Below are 20,819 nucleotides of genomic sequence, written 5' to 3' on the forward strand. Positions count from 1 at the left end.
TTGGCAGGAAAGTTTTTCATGGGCAGGATGCCACCCCGCATGGCTCACTGGGTAATATTTTTGGGAAAAATCCCTGTCAGCTCAAGCTCTGCTTCCCTCCATATTCCCAAACAGGTCCAGGGCGGCGGAGGGTCCTGGCACCCACCTCCTCGGGCTCCCCATCCCTTCACCCCTCGCTGCTGCTGCCTGGCAGCACCCGTGGGGTTCCCCGGTGCAGCGTGACTTGGCTCTGCCCGTGCTGGTGACAAGCGTGCGCTCAGAGAAAAACCAAGCTCTTGTGGCAGGAGGCGAGCTACGTAATGATTGCTCTAAAGCTGCCCGGGGTTACGGCAAATTTGATGGCTAAAATACAGCCCCCGAAAGCCCTGGCAGCCCTCCCGCTCACTGGCTGCGTTAGTCACGGGGAGAGCTGTTTGCTCGTGCACCCGGGTCACGGCCTCCTCGGCTGCAAGTCGGGACTGTAATTTCCCTGTGGTTATTTCTAAGATAACTTATTTCAGGTTTTTATGATGCTTACAAATTGGACAACATCTTAAAACATAATTCAGGCCTTAACTGGCTTTAAATGTGTGTGATTTTACAGGGATGCATAAAATATTTTTAAGTGTTGGTAAATTCTAGGGACCGGAGCTGTGTGGGCTGACGGGGAGGGATGGAAGGTCCGGCCCAAAAAGGCTTTTAGAGACACAGGCTGGGAACCAGCAATGGGAGTCATTTACAACCATGAGGAGCTATGTGGTTCGAGCAGGTCGTAGAGCACGTAACGAAGTGTGTATGGGTAGCGAGTCCGCATCTCCTCTTCCCCTTGAAATTGGTTTAATTTGTAATTTGTACAAATTACCTGTGGAGCCAGGCACTCGACCCTGATAAGTAAGAGGTGCCATGGTGGGGAGATGGCTCCTGGGTGCTGCAAAGAGAAGGGAGCAGATGAACCAGAGTGAAGGTGTGTTCCTCTGGAACACCGATAAAGGCGGCAGCAACCAGCCATGTGAACCATCTTGTGCCTTTGCGTGATCTTCCACCAAACCCTTCCTGCTGGGGAAGGTGGCTGCTCTGGGGCCACAGCCAGCCGCGGGCCGGGCACTGCTGCCCCGGCTTCTGCAGCGCTCGCTCGGCCGCCACCGGAGCAGCAGGCGTGGGTGGGAGGCAAACCCCACCCTGAGGATTTTGGGGTCCAGGATGGGTGTGTGGGAGTAGAAGAGGGCTGCAGCCACCCTGCTTCTTGCCCGGGGCAGGCGCGGGATCTGGCAGAGCCGTGGTGGGTCCCGTCGTTCACGCGAGGCTGTGGCCATGCAGGGCACCAGCTTGCTGCCACGTGCGGTAGAAAGCAACCGAGTGAGGACAGCATCCCAGAGGCAGCTTGCAGGGGTGGGTAGGGAGGTTTCTGTTATGTACTCCCTTCGTTAATGAGCTGGCAGGAGGCACCACTCCGGCTGGGATCGGATTTGCCAATACCGACAGAACCGGGGCTGCTAACGCAGCGCGCGGTCCTGGGGCAGAGGAACCCGGGCAGATCGCACCGGTGAGACCAAGCAGGGATTTGGTCCTTGTCCTTCACAAGCATAAGGGATGACCCAGCTGGCTACCATGGTGGAGAAGCTAAGGAAAACGGCAGCGCAGAGAAGAGATGGAGGGAGAGCCGGATCGCAAAACAAACACGATCCCGCAGCGGAGCTGGAGCCGACGAGTGGGCGCCGCTCTGGGCGATGCGGTGCTGGGACTGATGCTGATTCTGAGCAGGGAGGCAGGAGAACCACCCCAGGAAAACTGGCTGTTACAGGAGGTGACGTCTCGGTAAGCAGAGCTCGGGGAGGTAGGAGCCGTGCAGACGTGGCACCAGCCTACCTGCCGTTGTCTCCGGTACCCGGAGCGGGCAAGGTTCTCTGGGGTATTTGCAGAAATAACATTGTTGTCTTGCTTTGCCCTTTCATGAGGGTGCAGGGATTTCAGTGAAATGCAATCCAAGGAAAGGCCTGGGATTTTGGCTGTTGTTTCAGGCACATAAGGAAGATGTTATTGTCAAGTGCTGCCCTCCATCCTGGGGGAGTGGTGCCGCGGAGGTGGCTGGAGGCTGCGGGGAGGCAGAGGGAGCTGGGGCACCCCCGGGCGAGGCAGGATCGCAGCAGAGAAGCCGAGGGAGCTCTTTGGCACGTGGTCAGCCGTCACAACGGCACCCGTGAGCAGGCTGGCCTGGCCCGCCAGCTTCTCCCTGCTGCCGGGCTGGGATGACGGCAGCCGCCAGTCTCATCGCCAAAGCCCACGTGAGCTTTCCTGCTTGCTTCTCTTCCAAAAAAAGCAACTTCCAGCCCACGGGAGAAAGCTGAGCGTAATGGTGGAGACGCTGCGATGATGCATCGTCTCACCAACACCTACCTGTGTCTGCGGGAGGAGGGACCCGCCTGGGCAGGCGTCCCGGCCAGGCAGCCCCGGACCCTTGCTACAGGGGATGGGGTGGGGGGGCAGACAGCCGCAGCCGCCTGCTTTATTGGGACTGGGAGCTTTCATAACCCCATCAGTGGAGTGGGAGACAATGTGCAATTAACGTCCCTCTGGAGCAGATTGCTCCAGGAGATGCTGCCGATCCCCGGGAGACACCCCGAGAAAGCTTTGTGTGAAGCTCCTCGGGGACGGGCAGAGCCGGGGAGTCCCTTCCTCCATGCGCAGCCCGTGCCCACGAAATGTGCCGAGCTCCTGCAAGGCTGCCCCAGGGGACAGCGAGGGGTTGGGGACCAGCGAGGCTGTTACTGGGCTCTGGGTGCGTGCTGCCAGCAGGCGCAGGTTGCCCCAACCACAGCAGCTGTGTGGGAGGCTCTGGGCATTATTTGCTGGGGGGAGCCTGGGGATCAACCGTGCGTTTGGGGGAGGCTTTCTCCATCCCTGAGCTCCCCGTGGGGCAGGTTTGCAGGCAGAGGGGAGCATCCTGGGGAGGTGACAAGGTGCCGACACCAATTTGTCTTTCTGGATGGTGTTTCACAGCTCCCCATGGAGCTGCTCCATCTCGGTGGGGCGAGGGGAGCACCAAGACAGGGAAGCACGCCGCAGGGACGAGGGCCGGTCCCGCTCGCGGGAAAGGGTGCAGGAGACTTTGGCTGTTGGTACGAATTCAGTCCGGCTCCGCCATAAGGAAGTGATTGAAGCTTTCACGATCTGTTTAACCAGTGACATATGTTTCCTGCAGGCGCGGCAGCATGCTGCATGCCGGCGGATGAGATACGGCCACGCGGGCGCTCGTCCCTGCCTGGCTCTGCCGGTGTGGGGAAGGGCTGGCCCCATCCCCACGGCCGCGTTTGATACGGCTACGGGCCGCTGCTCCCTGTGTGGGAAGGGGAAATTGCTCGCGCACCAAAGGGAAATAAACATGAGGAGACCAGCCCTGACAAAAAAGCGAGTGTTTCTCTGGTTTGAGGCCCCACTGTAGGCGAGAGCCACATGATGCACAGCGGGGCTGGGGATGAAGGAGGGGAAGCCGGAGCTGCGGTGATGTCTGCTAACTCCCTCTCGCTTACGGGGGGTCCCTCCCTCCGGGTCTCATCTCGCCTTTCATCACTGAGACATCAGAGGGACGAGTGAGGGGGGAGCCGTGCATTGCAGAAAAGGTCTAATTGCCCAAACCATGGAGCCCGGGTGAGGTGCTCTGCCAAATTCAGCAGTGGCCAAAGTGGGCCGAGTGCTTTCCCCAGGGAGGGGACTGTCCCATGGAAATCGCAGCGGCTGAGAACCTGGGAACTGGTACCCAGGCTTGGGCTTGCATGGGTCCCTGCTCCATCCTTACCCACACCCCTCAGCTCTTTCTGCCCCATTCCTCGGCATAGGGCAAGTAATTCATAAGGTAAAAGACTGACTGGGTGCCTTGGGCCGGGAATGTGCCAGACTCGTGGAGTGCTGGGGTGCCCCTGGGCATGGGACTCACCCCACTGATGCTGCCACTGCAGGAGCGAGGGGCTGTGGGGCTGGTGAAGTAGTCACAGGGGCTTCCCTGGGGCAGGGAACACCAAAAAAGGCCCCAAAAGAGGAAAATTTTTGTTTCAGAATAGCCTACGTGTCCCCATGGGGACTGGGACAGAAGGAGGCACTGCCAGCTGGCTGGGTGTGCTGGGGATGCCATGAACTGGGCAGGCTGGAGGGAGGACAGCAGAGACATTGGGCAGCTGCGAAGTCGTGAGCAAGAGGATTTGGACATTATTCAGGAGCTAGAAGCAGGGGAGATGGTGATGGTCCCCAGGTCTGAGAAGGGTGTTGCAATCAGCTGCAAGCAACGGGGGGCTTCACCCCACCCAGCAGAGGCTGGGAGCGGTGGGAGCCTTCACTGGTAATTGAAGCCACGCAGGGGACTGAGCGGGAGAAAGAGGAGAGGGCGAAGTGTTGGGAGAGACCCATGGCCAAGCGGGCTGGGGGCCACCGGGAGGGACGCTGGCCTTGCCGGGGAGGGGGGGAGGTCCACAGTGGCCAGGGAGGCTGACCCCCACCAGGGCCCCCGCGCAGCCTGGAGCCCGGCCAGGACGAGCCCGAAGACGGGTTTGCGGTGGAGGTTGTAAACTCAGCGTGAGAGCACGGGGAGGAGCGAGGGAGGGAAGGGATGAGGAGGTTTTACGGATGAGCTGAAAGCCCTGGGGGGCTCCTCTGCCATTCCACGGGGCCAGCGTCTCCCCCGGCACCAGCAACCTGCCGGCTGTACCGATGGGAAAGGGAGAGCCAGGAGCAGGGCTTCCCATCCCTTACTAGGGATTTTGGCTTTAAAACATATCCGCCTTCCTTAGCTCTGGGGCAGAAAGTCCTGTGGTCTCCCTGTCCTGCAGGCCAGCCCCAGCTCCCCAGTTCTCCCATTAGCACCCACGTCCTTCAGCAACCAGGCACCAGGCAAGGCGGAGGTCCTTCGCCCACCTCCGGAGCGTTACCAGCAATGGAGCGGCAGTAGTCCGTCCTCACCATGTGCCTTTCCAGCAGGGAAGGGTGATTTTATGAAAGGACTTGTGTCCTTCTGAAGTTTTCTTAGAGGGTGCTTTTATCCCCGCATTGCTCTGTGTTCAGTGCCTTTATCTGCAGGATTAAAGACACTTCTTGGAGTAGTTGGGAAAACCTGCTTGCCCAGGTTCAGGAGCCTTCAGCTCACACCCGTTAGCCCTAGTGCAGGATGCCGAGCGATACTTTGCTCGGGGAAGCTGGGCTGAGTCGATGAGACACCTCGAGCCCACATGCATATTGGCGGGGGCTGTTTTGTCGGGGATCAGCGTTACCCTCGTGAAGTTTCGTGGCTGCAGTCGGCGGCAGCCGGAGCTCTCCCTGTTGGGTGGCTGCCTGCCGGCTAGCCACAGCCCGGGCTTTCTGCACAGCTTTTAGACATCCCAGCCCTGTGTTTGTTAGCAGATAGCCAAGGTTAGCCTGTGACTTGATGCGGCGGTTTGTTCCAGCAGTGGATTACCTTCACGCGTTACAAATCAGTGCCGAATTTCTCAATGGTTTTGGCACCAGGCAGGTGCCTGGAGCACGTCGCAGGGAGGTGCAGGACGGGGGAAGAAAGGACTGGAGGAGGCGGCAGAGACGGAGCAGGTGAACTTCACTCTTCCAGCTCTGGAAAAAAGCTCCTACTCCTGGTCAGATAGCCTTTGTAGGGAGAGCCGGCATTATTTTGCACTGCTGGCAGTGTGGTGGCAAGCTCTGCAGTGCCATGGCTGTGCTCGAGCATGCAGAGCGTCATGGGGATGGGGATGCTTTTCCCAAAAGCTGCTCCCTGGCAGGCACTGAGGCAGCCCGCACCGACAGCCTGGGATGAGCAGCGGTTGATCATCCTCCATGTAACTGCTAGAGATGCTTAAATAATTCATTAATGGTTTGGGGAAATAAAAATATTGTGCAGTGAGTAATTGCTTGCGAATGACGTTGTGCATTGCTCGAGCAGGTCACGGGCGGCCGCAGCAGCGCAGCATTAGCGGTACAGTACGGTGCAGACTCTTTCCTCTGATTTTTTTTATTCCTTTTTTTTTTCCTTTCCACGTGAACTTTCCTGCCTCTGGCTCTGTGCAAACATGAAGGCCTTTTGTTTCCCAGGGAACTGGGGTGAGGTGGTGGGACCGGAGCGTGGGCTGGCAGCATGGGATGCCAGGGGCTCGTGGGAGAACCACAGCCCTGCTCAGCGTGGCTCTTTGCATTGCATGAGGGAGAGAAGCAGCCATGGGGACAGTAGCAGTTCCTTCCCCCAAAACCCTATTTCCAGCGATGGGACTGGTGGCACCATGCCAGGCAGAGCCCTCCCCAGCCAGTCCCCACGCACTGGTGACGAAGGGCTCCAGGCATTCCGTCCCAGACCCAGCCGTGGGCAGGGGAAGGGCCCAGGAGTCCCGCGCCGATAGCGGTGACAAGGAACTTCTGTTCCTCCGAAGGGGTCTGGGAAACGTCCCCGACTGCCTGTTTGTCCCTGGCGTATCGCTGTACCGGAGGCGGTGGGCTGAAAGCAGGGCTCCAGCTCCCCATGGGCACCCTGGGGTGAGGGGCAGGAAGCCCCCGCGCTTCCCTGCGTGGCTCCAGGCGAGCTCCGTGCCCGGGCTGAGCCTCAGGCGCGATGGGGAATTCGCGCCCCGGCGTTAAGCTGCGGCTCGTGTGGGCTCCTGGAGGAAGCCTGTGCGCATCCCCCGCAGCTCCTGCTTGTCACTCTATTAAATTTCCATTTTAACATGAAAACAGCTGGTTTCATGGTACCTCTGACTGTATTATTTACACAGTCATGCACACAATCCCTGCTGAAAACAGCATTACTCACTGCAGCAGCGACCCGCTGTCTCGCAGGTACTGAGCGGGTGGGTGGGGAAGTGATGCCAGCCCCTGGGTCAGGCCACCAGCGTTCCTCTTGCCTTGCCCATAGCCACCCCGGCAGCTCATGGTGAAACCTGGGTGATTCAAGGGGGGCAAACCCATCTCAGAGTGCTCCCGGTCCAGTGCAAGGGCAGGATGAACCCATCTCCATCCCTATGAACCCAGGCATCCATGCCACCGCAGAGCCCTGAGGATGGGATGCTTGATGCACATCAAGGGACAGGGACAACAACTGTTGGCCATGCTCAATAGTGCTTTGTTCTCGGCCCGGGAAGCAATGAAAATCCTCCCACTTTGAAGCCCGAGGAGGCCTTTTTATTATATACAAGGCTCCTGGAAAAGGAAACTGCAAGTGCTTTCCCATAACGTAATAAAAAGCTCTCCTGGCTGAGACCACGGCAACTTGTTACACATGAGAGTGGTGAGTCAGTGCAGCGTGGGGCTGAGCTCAGCACCTGCCCAGCCACTAGAAATCACTGGTTCTTGGGGTGTATGTAACTGGGATTTGGAAGAGCCTTGGTATGAGTCCTGTTGACCTTGCACTCCCCCCTGGAGACTTGGCAGCTGCGGTGCCGGGTCCGTGTGGTGCCTGGTGCGTGGTAGCCACGGGGAACAGCGCTGGGTGGTGGGCACGTTCCTCCCCATGCCCCCGCCAGCAGGTAAGCGCAGGGCAGAGCCGAGCCACGCACATGCCCTGGCTTCGTGTTTTAACAGCAGCAGGCTGTTGTTTAGGAACAATAAAAACGTTCCGCTAATAGGAAAAGCGCCTAGGAGACGAGAGGCGCTTAGCTCGGGTAGAAAGCTGGGCTGTAATTTACAGTGGCCATAAAGCAGCTCGGCATGGGCTGAGCAGAGGCCCGGGCTCCCCCGTGCTGGGGAGTGTGGGGAGGCGCAGGTCACGCAGTAGGAGAGAGCCCACGAGCATCCCATGTTTGCGCCCGACGGCGGGCAGCTGTGGGCGAGGGCTGGGGCGCGTGGCGGGATCCCCCACGCTCACGCACACGGCGGTGATGCTCCCGGGTAAGGAGGCTCCCGGGGTGTCCGCAGCTGCGCGGCGGGGGGGCTGGGGTTGCTCCCCATCCCTTCCCACCAGTTTGGGGCACAGCGGGTCCTTCTTGGCGCAGCCCCTGGCCTGGCTGGGAAACTCCTAAGTGGTGAGGCTGGCCTAATTAGTCTGCTTAATCTTCCCCTATAAATCACTCCTCCCCATCCCCTGCAGACTATCGGCAGCATCTGAAGTCATTAGTTAATTTAAACCTGGGAGTTCACACGTTGGCTTATCGGGAGCCATCTCCATTCCCGCTAAGCGCTTGCTCGGTGCCGTCTCTGGCTGCCAGATCCTATCTGTGCCCGCTTTGAAGCGGTGATGGGCTGCCGAGCAGGCGAGGCGCGCTGCCTGCTTCCCTGCCTGCTGGCAGGTGGGAGGGGAGATGGAGATCCTGCTTCTCCCCCTCCCCGCGCTCCCCTTTTTTGAACTTCTCCTCTGAGTCATCCATTTGATTTGATGTTTTCACCTTTGTTTTACAAATAGCAGTTTGCCCGAGCGCTGGAAGGAGAAGGTGGCTCCGATGCTGCTGCGGCTTCCCCAGCTGCAAGGGGAGATGCCCGGGTCCCCCGGGCAGGCTGGCAGCCAGGTGAGCGGGGTCCTGGGGAGGGAGGCCGGTGGGCACGGACAGGGTCCCACGGCAGGGATGTGGGAAAGCTGCGACTACTGCGGGATGGCCATGGGGAGGCGGGGACTTGGCCAGGGATCCCACTAATGGCTTGTATTGCCCATCGGTCCTGCGGTCGCCTCTCCGTCCTCATCCTCCTCCCTGGGTCTCCACCCTAGTGCGAGCAGGACTTCCCAAGGCTCTGGGGTGGGATGTCCCCTCCTGCACGGGGATCAGGGCTTCCTAAAGTGAGCTGTGTTGGCTTGGGCGGCAATCCCGATGGCCTGGGTGCACGCCCGCCCTTGCAGCTGCGCGGGACGTGCCGCACGGGCAGGCGGCGGCGAGTCCGAGGGTCTCTGCGGGGCCGGCACAGCAACACGAACGTTTGGCTCCCGGTGCGAGGCAGGCGGTGGGAAAGGGGGGGGGGGGGGGATTTTGGCAGCAGGAGGGAGATAGCTGGGCTGGGGAGACCCGACAGGAGCCTGCAGCAGCGGGGTCTGGCAGGTCCCAGCTGTTTTTTCTGCGTGGCACTGGGAGGTGGGGAGTCATCCTGGTTGTCCCGTGCCACTCTGCACCTGCGGGCAGGCAGCACCCAGACGGGGGACGCCTGGCTGGGTGCCCCCATGCAGGCAGGGCCCTGCCTGGCAGAGCGGCTCGGGGAAGCCCCAACCCACAGCAGCACCCCCGGGGCACCCCTGTGTTGGGGCAGCAGCCAGACAGCCCTCTGGCACAGCACGCATGGCCCGCGGCCCCCCGAGGGGGGTCTGGGTGCTTGCACGTTGGGCTGGCGCCTTGTGCATGGGGTGCGGGTGATGCCGTAGACCTGGAGGGTACGCGTCCTCCCCCTGCACCCTCTGCACCTCCCGCTGCTCCCAGGACGGCAAGGGATGGCTGCTCTCCCTGGGACCTGCCAATCCAGGCTGCATCCCTCGGGCACGGTGACTGACAGCCCAAAAGAACCGGTGCAGCCAGCTTTTTGGGGCCACGTTTTTGGCCGGAGCACCCTGATCGGGCCCCTTTAAAGCATCTTGGTTGCTCAGCAGGCAGTCCTGCTGCCAGGGGTGGTTGCAGGAGGGGACACGGTGCCTGTGCTCCCTGGCTGGCTTTGTGGCCGTCCTCTTTCCTCTCGCTCCCCCGTTCCAAGGGGGAGCTGCAGCCGTGTTTGGTTTTGTAGTCCAAGCTCTGGATTTATTGCTTCCAGGTCTTTGTGTGTTTGTTCATTAAATGAAAGATGGCTGGGTGAGCCTGTTTCCACTCCTCCGACCCCGCTCCTGCAGCCTGGAGGGGGTTCTTCAGCCTTGGGATGACACCTCCCTTCACGTCTCACAGGCACCCAAACGCCCAGCGGGGCTGCATGAGCATGGGACGCATCTCCGTGGGGTGATGTCCTGTGAGACAAATCCCAATGCCCCCAGTCAGATGCTAAAACTGTGCACTGGGTGACGGGCACGACGTGGCTTTGGGCTGAGGGCAAGCAGAGGGCAGGTGCTGGTACCACCCTGTGCACCCCCCCTGGGCACTAAGGACCATGCTGGGGCACAGCATGTGGGGGGCACGGGGCACCAGCTGGGGGGCCCTGGCTGGGCATGCTCGAGTTGTCCCCTGTCCCCAGGCTGATGCTCCCCCTCTGCTGCGGCTGGAAGACATGAGCTCCCCATTAAGAGGATATTTCAACCAGGCGGAGGGGCTGCGGCGGCCGGGGGAACGTGCAGCAGGAGGGGACAGGGACAGGACACGTGAGAGACGAGAGGAGAAGCCAATTTACGCTGGAATGTAAATACGGCAGCAGCACGCTGCTCCGTGGGGTGCGTCACCCCCCTCCTGGCCCTGGGACCAGGGCAAGAGCCGCCTGTGACAGCTCAGACCTCATCCGTGCCATGGGACGGCAAAGTCTGCATCTCGCCTGGGCACTCTGCAGAGGTGAGGAGGAGGAGGGTCAGGGGCTGTTGCAGCAGCCCAGTCCCACCGCTGCTGCTCCTGCTCTCCACAGTGAGGTATCATAGGTCGCACGTCCAGTGGCAGAGGGATGGAGTCTCAGACATCCCCTCATAATCCTAAGAATCAATAGCAGCGTCTCTAGCCCCCCTGGATGTGCAGAACAACAGCTCAGAGTTAAGAGGGGAACTTCTCAGCAGGATTAACTCTGAAACCTAGTGACAACATTTTAAGTATCTGAGCTATCTGTGTCCCTGCTGCTCATTCTAGCAGCTAGCTCTTACTAATGAGCTTTACTCAACAGCACTAGATTTGTCTGTAAGAGCAACCTCCGGGGATCAAGAAGTAAGGTTTAAAGATGCAAATATTCTGTGAGATATCCAGATTTAAATGTCTTTTTTTGTTGTTCCTTAGCCTGGAGTCCAGGGATAAGTTTTAAAGGAAGTGAGGAAAGATCCTCCAGAATGTGAGCCAGAAAAACTTTTTTAAAACAAAAGACCAAATAAAATGAAAATACAATTATTTTTATTTTTTAGCTTAAAACCACTGAATTAATAAAGTTCCCTTCTGCTCACCCAGAACAGTGTGAGCACAGCTGCCCCAGCCCTGGGGAGCAGGTCAAGTTTGTCCACTCCTCTCCGGTTTGCAGAGCATTGCCTGGGGAAGCCGTGCCCTTGCTGGTGGGTGCCAGGAGCAGCAGCACGGGGTGAACCCCAACCAGCCACCTCACTACCCAGGGCAGAGGGACCTCAGCAAACGGGTCCGTGGCAGATGACAAAGAGCTTCAAATAAGTCCCTAAAACATCCAGCCCAGGCTGGCAGCGGGCTCCTCTCCTGCCCCGGGGCTGCACCCCAGTGCAAAGACCTGAGCTCAGACACAGATGCTTGGAGAATTCACACCCCAAGGCAGGTTGGGTTTTGGTTTTTTTTAATCTTCTACATGTTGGGTTTTGGTTTTTTTTTTTTTTTCATTTTGAGGCAGGAGCAATAACTGCTAAAGATGCATATGGAATTTGAATATGAATGATAAGAACAGCTGTGTATATCTATTATGAATGAACATAAACAGAAATGTATAAACTGAGATTTTGGGGCTTTTGGAAGAATTAGTGCCTTTGTTCCTGGATTTTTTTCCTATCAAAGTTTGAACCAAAGCCCATTAGCCTGGACTTTCCCGCAGCCAACCAAGCCAGGAGCTTCATTTCGCCCTGGCTCCGAGCCACGCCAAATTCTCCTCAACAGCTCAGTGAGCCCTAATCCTAACAAATTTACCCAGAGAAGTGGGTCTCTTATTACACAGCCTAATTTGAATGCTTTCCAAGGTTAATTTCTTCTCCCTCTCTCTCTCCAAACACGCCTGCCCCTCCAGAGCTGGCTCCCCCCTTCCCCAGCCCCCCCCCGCCTCCGGCTCCCCGTTAGCGCCAGCCCAGGGGGAGCAGCCCTCTTCACCGCCACGATGGTTTTTAAACGAGAAAATAATGTGATGTGCGTCCCTGGGTCCAGGCTTTGCCCGGAGGGTTTCTTAATGCCGAGCAACTTCCTTTGCAAATTAATTGCAACTTTCGTTGGGCGAAAATAGCCCTGGAAGCCCCTTCCCCACAGGCTTTTCCGCATGTGATATTACTCAGTTCATAATCTGACGCCTGCAACTCTGTTTCTTCCGTCCCCTCCCCAGCGTGCCGGTGACCGGCAGGATGACCCACCGGCAAGGCGGCCGCGCCAGGGCGAGGGGAGCATCGCTGCAGCGTGGCCGAGCCAGCCCCGGTCCTCGCTTTGCAGCAGACTGTGCAGGAAAACCTCAGCGTGGGGAAACCAAAACCCGGCTCAGTGCAGGGAGCAGCTGCCAGATCCATTAGGGAAGGAACCAGCCGTGCCTGGTGGACAGCTATCGCGGGAGAGGGGTGGCGGAGGGGCTGCTGGGGTGGTAGGGGCTCGCAGCGGGGGATTAAAAGGAAGGGTTACGTGGAAAAAGTGTCCGGAGGAGCTGGGAGCCCACCTCACCCGCCAGCCCGGCTGGATGTGGCCCAGGGGATGCTTTCTGCCGGCTCTAAGCTGCAAGAAGCGGAGCCTTTCCCCGGCAGCCGTGCCTGGGGGGTTTGCACTGGGTCGCTGCAGGTGTGGAACAGCAGCCTTGCAGCCCTGGGCCAGGGGTTTCCTGCACGCCCTGAGGCAGTGAGGTCCCTGGTGCGTGTGGCAGGGTGCCCTGCCTGTCTCCCAGCTGCCATGGCAGCCGAGATTCACCCCGCTTGCTCTCCTTTCCACACATATTTCTTCTTTATACTCAGTTAACGCTTTTCTATTTGCTCACGCTAAGCATCCCAGGTAGCGCAGCATGCCATCGCCCCGGCAGGTGATGGGGCAGGGAAGGGGTCGGGCACGTGCCCTGTGCCGTGCCAGGGTGGTGGAGCCGGGCTGGAGCGCCAGCGGGACTGAAGCACCAGGAGCGGTGCCGGGCTCTTCCCGGCTGCGATGCCAGGAAGGTGTTCCCTCTGAAGTGCCTCTGCAGGTCACGTCTGCTGCCACGTCCCACTGCCAGGTAACCTCCTGGTGCTGCTCCCTGTCGCCCCGAAGCCTCGCTGCCCGATGCTGCCCGGCGGTCATCTCACCGAGCAGATCCCCACGTTTGATGATTTTGCTCCAGGCGTACGAGTTGCACGTATCAAAGCTGAGCCACATCTTATCTCCTGGCTGTGTTCCTGCAGGCTCCCAGCCTGGGAGTCCCGGCTGCAGGGTGTTTGCAGCAGTTCCTCGGCACCGTGTGTCGCGCTGGATTTGAGGTGCCAGTTTTGGGGGGCAGAGCCCCGGGGCAGGTCTCTGGGGTGCAGGTCAGAGGGGCTGGCACAGCAGGGGCCCCGTCTGCCAGGAGGATGCTGGTCATTGCTGTAAGGTTAACTTTAAATAATGGGAATAATAAAAATAAGGCAGTCTGGAAGAAGGAGAGAGCAAAGTGAATCCTAATGAGGTTGCACAGACACATCAGCATGATCATTTCATGGAAATCATTTTAAAAAGGAAAAAAAGCATCAAGTTTAGGTTGAAGGACGTGGGACGCGGCAGCCAGGGCACAGTCCCGTGAGGCCACGGAGGCGGTCTGTGCCCCTGTCCCCACCAAGGTCCCACACCCATGAGCTGCTCCTGCCCCGCTGCACTGGGGAAGGTCCAGGGCAAGCCGTGCCTGCGGAGGGGGTGGGAAACAGGCCTGAAGGACAGAGGTAGAAGCTGCTCAGTGCGGGACGGTGACTGGCATCTTGTCACCAGCTTCACTGCAGGCAAGTGTGGTGTCTGGTGCAAAGGGACAGGACGTTTGCTTTTAGGGATGGCCAAAATTTACCGAGAGTTGTAGCGGCAAACACTGGAAGAGGAAGTTTTAGAAGGGAAATAAAATGTTAATGCCTCAAGGCTTAAGGCAATCCTCTGTGCCAAGGCAGGAAAGTAATTAGTGCTGTAGATGGGGAAATAACCAGCATTAAATGGAAGCAGGGTGAGGGCAGGTTGAAGGGACTGCAAGGAGGAGGATGGGATGGGGCTCTCCAGGAGACAGCAGGGACCAAGCCTGGAGCCCCCCAAGACCCCTCCAGCACACCAAGCCCCAGCAGCACCCACCTCGCCGGGGGGATGCGCCTGCAACACCCCAGCCCTCCTCCTCGCCCCGGCTCCCACTGGCCACGGGCCAGGCAAAAGGCTCCCCTGAGCGCGGCGGGGACCGGTCCAACCCCGTGCAGCTCCAATTATCCCTGGCTGGAGACTTTCCAGGAATCTCATCCCCCCTCTCTCTCTCCCCCCCAACCCTGCCTCCCCCAGCCTCCCCCCCTCAAAGCAATTTGACTTTTATAGTAATAACTTCTGAACCCTGAATTGGGGACGTGCCAAGGAAAGCAGCAGAAAACAATGTGATGGGCCTCGGCAGGCGCGGAAACTCCAGCGACCGAGACCAGCCCTAAAATAACTTTTGAGCGATTGTTATTTATTCTGGGAGAAAGTTCGTTCATTCACAATTTGGAGGGGAGATAAATCAGGGCGGGCTCGGGCTGCCCGCCCCTGCGCAGAGGCAGCACGCCGCAGCTGCGAATGCAGGGTGCCTGCAGCGCCGGGTGCAGCCAGCTCACCGCAGTCCTCATGCACGTGTGCCTCCCTGTGCCCTGCTGAAAAAGCCACACTGATAATTCTTTTTTTTTTTTTTTTTTAAGGGTATTTGGGTTCAACGGAAAGCCCTGGGTTCAGGTGGAAGAGTCCAGCTTGAGGCTGGGGGTATCTGCATGTGCCGCCGGGTGCAGGCGACTGCACACCGTGCGTGTCTGTGCCTGCGCATGTTTTGGCTTCCCCTGGCACGCTGTTCGGTGTGACCGCTGTGCTGCATGCCGCCGGCTTGCACACCTGCCCCTGCGTTTAGCACGCTTGAGCTGTCGGTGTCTGACGGGCAGCGGGTGGTGCAGGCAAGCGCCGGGCAGGGAACACAGGCAGCATCCCGCTGCAGGTCCTGGTGAGCATCAGCACGTGTATGGCTAGTTGAGCAAGTGGCAAGTCGTGTGACCTCAGTAACACGGTGCCATTTACGCGGCTCCGAGCTGCCATGGCTTCCCTGCAATTCTCCGGGGATGTGCCAGAGCTCCCGGCTCTCTCTGCTGGAGGGCCCTTGGGCAGGCAGGGCGACGGCGATCGCTTTCTCAATCAGGGAAAATGCTCTCCAGAGGAGGCAGCCAGCCAGCAAGGCAGTCCCCAGCACTGCCACGCATCTGCTCCTGCGGATGTGTTTTATGGTATCTGTCACCGCGGTCTGGGCACCGGTTGGGACTTGAAGAGCCGCGGTGGCTCTGCCAGCCAGGGCTCGGGCTGCCTGCATGACCCCCGGGGTGGGCGGCTGGGCCTCCTTGGCAGGTTTGGAGAGTAAGTGCTGGGCAAACTGCTGTCTGAGGGCTGGGAAACGTGGTCCCTGCCTGCTGGGTGACAGGCGCGACAGAAACCTCGCAGCGCGGCTCTGCAGGCAGCTGGGTAGGATGGGGACGGACAGTGACCTGACTGGGGACGACGGCCATCGCCAACTTTGTGTGCAGATCATCTCCAGGTAGGACGCACGTCCAAGAGCACCTGCCCACGAGCATCTCCACGGCAAGGCTCGATCGATCCTTCTCCACCACGGCACCGGCCGGCTCAGCCACAATGTCGCAGCAGCACGGGGCAGCATCGCCATCATCACCCGCTCTGCCCGCTGGCTCTTGGAGGATGCACTGCTCTGGAGTGGGAAAACCCTGCCACGTCCCCTCCCTGCAAGAGGACAGCAGAGCTTGCCTGGCTCACCCCCCGCCTCCTGCTGCCTGCAGTCTGGGGGACCTTGCTGAGTGTCACCTAACGTTTCTGCTTTTGGATTTGTCTCTGACATGTGGACACGGCAGAGCTGGGGCCCTGGAGCTGCAAAAGAGACCCAGCCTGGTGCTACCAAGGGAGTGATTCGGTCCTGTCCCTTACTGAGTGAGAGCACCAGGTTATGTTTAGCAACACAAGCAGCCTGGTACCGGATAAACCATCGCTCGGCCACCCTTGCAGCACGGGCCATGGGGAGAGCAGGGTTAAAGCTGGGTCAGACACGGGGCAGAAGCAGCCCTCCAGCAGCACGCCGGTCGGCACACACAGCTTCCTTCATGGCACGGTGCCCGAACCTGTGAGACTGGCCCTGCCGGGCCACATCCCTCATCCTGCCAGGCAGGAAAGCCTTCGGCCCCGTGCTCCTCCTCGCCTCTCTGCGTCCCCTGCCCTCTGCCCCGCCACCGCTGCGGGCAGCCCTGTGCTTGCCAGCTGACTTCCAGCCTCACCGCTCTTCAGGCTCTCTGAGCAGCTCGTGATCTTGGCAGGCAGCTCGGGGTCTTACCAGCCGTTACTACAATGATTATTTTTGTTTTCCCAGCTTGAAAGGGCTCTCCTCTTGCCTTGCTCCTGGCTGGCCCCGAGCCAGGTGGGACTGAGCACAGAGCGAGGGGAGCAGGGAGCATCCTGCACTGCCAGGGCACGGGACCGCAGCGGGATGCAGGAGATGGGGCAGAGGGGAGAGGAGATCCGATCCTGTCCCTCCTCCTAAAGGTTCAGATTGGAAATCAACACCCGCTTGGTTAATTCATTAGCTTTGATTAGCGACTCTGAAGCTTAGATCAGTTAATGGGCTCCCTCCCGCTGGTAAATCTCCAAGAGGAGCTCAGTGACGTTATCTGCACCAGCAATGGCCAGGGAAGGATGGGGATGAGCACAATTGAATTAGGAAGCTGTTAAACGAAGAAGCCAAACTGAGCCAGAGTGGGGACAATGCGAGATGGCCACAGCACTAAAACATGAGGCAGAGCACCGTGCTGCGGCTGCACCCGGCTGGGTCAGGGCTGAGGGCTGGGGCAGCAGCTCCTCGTGGGCACCAGCCCAGGCTGGGGTTTGGTATTGCGTTTGCTGGCTCTGTCCCTTGCAGATCACATCACCGATATCTTCTTCTCCCTATGTGGGCTGCATCTTTCTCCGAGTGGGGGTTCCTCCGCAGGCTGGGTTTGGTCATTGATTAAATTAGCTGAGAAGTAACCTATTTCTGATGATGATGTGATGTTGCGACCTTTAGTGTTTTCATTAAAACATACATGTATATATTTGTTTTCTGTGGTTATGAATGTAATTCCACAACCCACTTAGGAGCCGGTAGTTTTCTGGCTGAGGTGGGAAGTTGCTGACATCTTGTGATACATGACAAGATTGATTGTATTTGCTTACCCTTTAACCTAATAAAGAAAAATAATGTTCCTTAGTCTGGCTAATTCTCTATAAACTTGGGCATTGCTTTAAATCAGCTGGAAGTGCAGGCACTGAACCATACCGTCACTGGGGCAGAAGTCCCTCTCCCCAGGTCCTCTCCAGCTCCCAGCCAAGGGCAACCTGCATGGGAGCATCACCCACAAGAGCACCCAGCACCTCTGGGGCCAAGGGGACCGGGTTAGTCGTGGCAGGGAGGTGGCCTCAGTGCCCCACGCATCCTGCTCACTGGGAAAGCATTAACCAATTTGCTGCTAATTGTGTTATCACCAGCACATCTGAGCAGCTGCTGGGGCAGCGGCAGGCCAAAGCAAATACCACCCAGCGCCCCGAGGACAAGGAGCACGTCAGAGGCAGCTGCGCCTGCTCTTGGGTTTCCAGGTCCCCTTTCTCCCACCGCAGCGGTCCAGTTGGCGTCTGGAAAGAAGGAGGCTCTGCAGGGCAAACCTGGCCCGCACTGCAGCGGAGAGGAGGGATGCTGGGGCAGCGAGGGAGGGAGCCGCCCTGGCCAAAAGCTGGGCTAGTGCTCCAACACCGGTACCTAGGTGACCTTGGGCATGCTGCACAGCAGGCACCGTGCCCAGCAAAACATTTGCCCTCCTTCACTGGGAGATCAGATGCGAGAGGTAAAGGAGCGTCCTGGGTGGTGGGGTGCATGCCACAGGGGAAGAGCCAGTGCTGCGGAGAGGGGCTCTGCCATCCCACTGCACCCTCCATCCTCCCTTCCCTTTCTCTGGAGGGAAGGGATTAAACAGGGCGAGCAATGTCACTACAACACGGTTCCCCTCAATTACTCGCCCGCCCTCAGGGGAAACATCGTGCCTGGGTTGTTCTCACTCGGTTACAGAGCCCTGCGCCTGGCTCAGCTCCTCCGACCTTCTCCGGGGCGCAACGCAGAGCGAACGGGGCAAGCGCATGTGCCCAGGGCAATGGCATCAGGGCATCGCGTTGCCCCGGGACGATGGACCGTGCCCAGGGCAGCGTGCCCCTGACCTGGGTATGCGGTGGCGAAGGGGCTGGAGATTGGGAGAGGGTTTTGCCCACTCCGTGCCAGGCAGCCGCCCCGAGGCTGGGCTGGGGTGGCAGGGCTGGCGGGGGGCTGTTCACCTGCCTGGTACCGTGGTTTGCCTGCCGGGTGCCGCCGAGCTGGGAGTTGCCTTTGCCTTTGCCGGTGTGCTTAAAAATAACCCGCTAGCTCGTCAAGGTTATAAACAGAGAGAGAACAAATTGCTTTCTGAGTTGATTAAACTGCTCAGCGTGGCTGCGCACGCGGCGCTCGCTGTACGGCTGGGACAAGCCGGAGTCTGGCGCGTTAATTTGCACTCGGCAGTTCCTGTGCTAATAAGGCCTTGATGAGCTGCCTCCTCTTACCCTCAACGCCGGCCCCTCTGAGCAACGCTTGGCTGGGCCCCGAGGCCTTCAGGGCGCTTTGTCTTTTCAAAAGGGCTTTTTTTTTGCCTTTCCATTGCTTTTGAGCAATGCCATGTCCGGAGCTGCCCCAGAGCCGCTGAACCAAATCTCCGGAGGATTTCACCAGGTCCCCACTTCATCCCGGGGCAGCTGAGGGAGGACAGGCAGCAGCACACCCCAAAATTCAGCTGCAGGGAGCAAAACCCACCCATGGTCACAAATTGCTGCCAGAGACATTTCTCCATGCCGGTGCAACAGCCGTCCTCACTGCCACGCCACACCGCTTAGCATCACCCCACGATGCTGCAGCCACGACGGGGTCTCCATGCTTAAAAGACGTTTCCAAATATAACCAGCCCCTCGCCTCCCCCACCCTCCCCCTCCAACTTTCTGGGAAAATCCCTTTCTGCCTAAAATTATCCAGATGTGCTTTACAGCTCGAGGGGAGTTTGTGGGAAAAATACGAGGTTCGCTGGATGAGATGTTTCCTGAAGCGTGGGGCTGGGAGCTGGTTCCACTTTGGAGCAGACCCGCACCGCTCACGCGCCCGCTGCTGCCAGAGCTTGGCTTAGTTAGGCCAGATCGGTTTTATCTCTTAATGAGAACTAGGGAATGAGGGCTTTGCTTTTTTTTTTTTTTTTTTTTTTTTTTGCCTTTTTTTTAATTCATGCTGTGTGTTGAGGAAAGGAGGAAAAAGATTTACTAACAAGACTGGTGCTTCCTAGCACTCCGGCTCTGGATGCTGCACATGTCTTTCATGGGTTATGTAGAGTTTATCAGCACTGCTGGTTCCCACTGATACACCGCACCCCAAAGGGCATCCTAAGGACCTGACATCGATACCCCATCCAGGGACCAGATTTGGCACCGAGCGGTGGAAAGCACCCAGTTTTCCCCCGGCAGAGTGACCTAAAGGACTGAGCTGATTTGGGGGCTGCTTGCCCTGGGCAGCCTCCAGCCAAAGAATGAATTTTCAGTGGTGATGAAGCAGCAGTGGGTGCAGACTTCTGGGTAGGGGGCTTCACATAAATTGTAGCAATTTGCTGGCTCTACCACTCTAAATCGTGTCTAATTATACCAAGGGTAGCATCTGACATTAATTTGTTACAGTATTTGTGTACGAAGCACTAGACATTTTGGGGACGGATTTAAGAGCAGCCTTCAGATCTTTGCCCTTGCAATCCGCCGTGAGTCACAAACGACTGCGTTTGGCCGTCTGGTTACCTGCCTACATTGGAAAATCAGTTATTTTCAAGTCCTAAATACTATTATTTTTATCTGCAATCATTTTACAGATGCAAAATTAGAGGCTGCATTCAGGCATCTGGGGGGTGGGGGGTGGGGGGGAGGAAATATTTGCCCTCTTTGCTCCTAGCTGCCCTTTTCAGTCTCTGAGCTGTAAAATAAGATTGACAGCAACTTCGAGACACCGGCAGCAAAGCGCAGCCCAGGTCACAGCCCACAGAGCGCTCTGGAGGGGAGGATGCCCAGGAACCAGGCTGAGGAGTAGCCGGTGTGGACTGAGCCGTGCAATGTCAGGTTTTTAACCAGCCTGCTGTAGCTCTTTGAGGATATTACTGCTTTGCTAGATAAGAGAAATTCAAGGGATGTGCTATACTTAGAGTTTCAAAACACACTTGGCATCAGTGCAGATCAAAGCCGAATGGTGCAGGCAGCATCCCGGAATAGAAGGTGAAAGAGGGAAAAGATTTGGAATTTACTGGGAGGAAAAAAAAATACGCTGAAACCAACAGCACGAGGCTTCTGAGCTAAAAATAGCAAAGAAGGTATTAGCAGCGGCTTCGCGCGCAGACTGACACTCGGCTCCGCTCCCCCTGCTTGGGGAGAAACCTCCCACCCAAGATGGGAGATGCGCAAGGAGACCACAGCCGGTCCTGGGAGCTTCTTCTTCCCCGGCCCGGCTCCCAGCCAAAACCAGTGGGTACCAGGAGGGTTTGGGTGACCCCCGGCACGGCATGCTCTGCATCAGCCCGTCCCCCCAGGCAGCCCGCCCTGTCCCCGCCATGTCAGGTTGTCTGTGTCCCACAGGCAGCTGTTTCCAATCCCATAAACTGGAACAGCGCTGCTTTGTCAGCTCCCATGCCGGCGGCCAGCCACAGCCGGGAGCTTTTACACGAGCCCACTCTCCCTGAGGACGAGGTGCTGCCACCGCCGCAGCGGGGCCGGGGCACGCGTGCCCTCCCAGCACCAGCACCCCGCTCCGCTCGCGGCACCACG

General features: G+C 58.4%; 1 protein-coding gene across 2 annotated transcripts; it reads left to right on the forward strand.

The window, feature by feature from the left end:
* The first annotated feature begins 1,447 nt into the window (after positions 1-1,447).
* LOC115347664 lies at positions 1,448-17,123 on the forward strand. Of its 2 annotated transcripts, XM_030029227.1 has the most exons (3): positions 1,448-1,794; positions 8,339-8,441; positions 15,446-17,123. In XM_030029227.1, exons 1-3 carry the CDS (start codon positions 1,570-1,572, stop codon positions 15,739-15,741), a joined length of 624 nt encoding a protein of 207 aa, XP_029885087.1. In that variant the 5' UTR covers positions 1,448-1,569; the 3' UTR covers positions 15,742-17,123. The 2 variants fall into 2 exon arrangements, 1 of the variants encoding a protein (XP_029885087.1); XR_003925569.1 differs by lacking the exons at positions 1,448-1,794; positions 15,446-17,123 and adding an exon at positions 10,072-14,569 and having other exon boundaries at positions 8,304-8,441.
* The last annotated feature ends 3,696 nt before the right edge of the window (positions 17,124-20,819 follow it).

The sequence above is a fragment of the Aquila chrysaetos genome, chromosome 10 (genome assembly GCF_900496995.4).
Source record: "Aquila chrysaetos chrysaetos chromosome 10, bAquChr1.4, whole genome shotgun sequence".
Taxonomy (NCBI): domain Eukaryota; kingdom Metazoa; phylum Chordata; class Aves; order Accipitriformes; family Accipitridae; genus Aquila; species Aquila chrysaetos.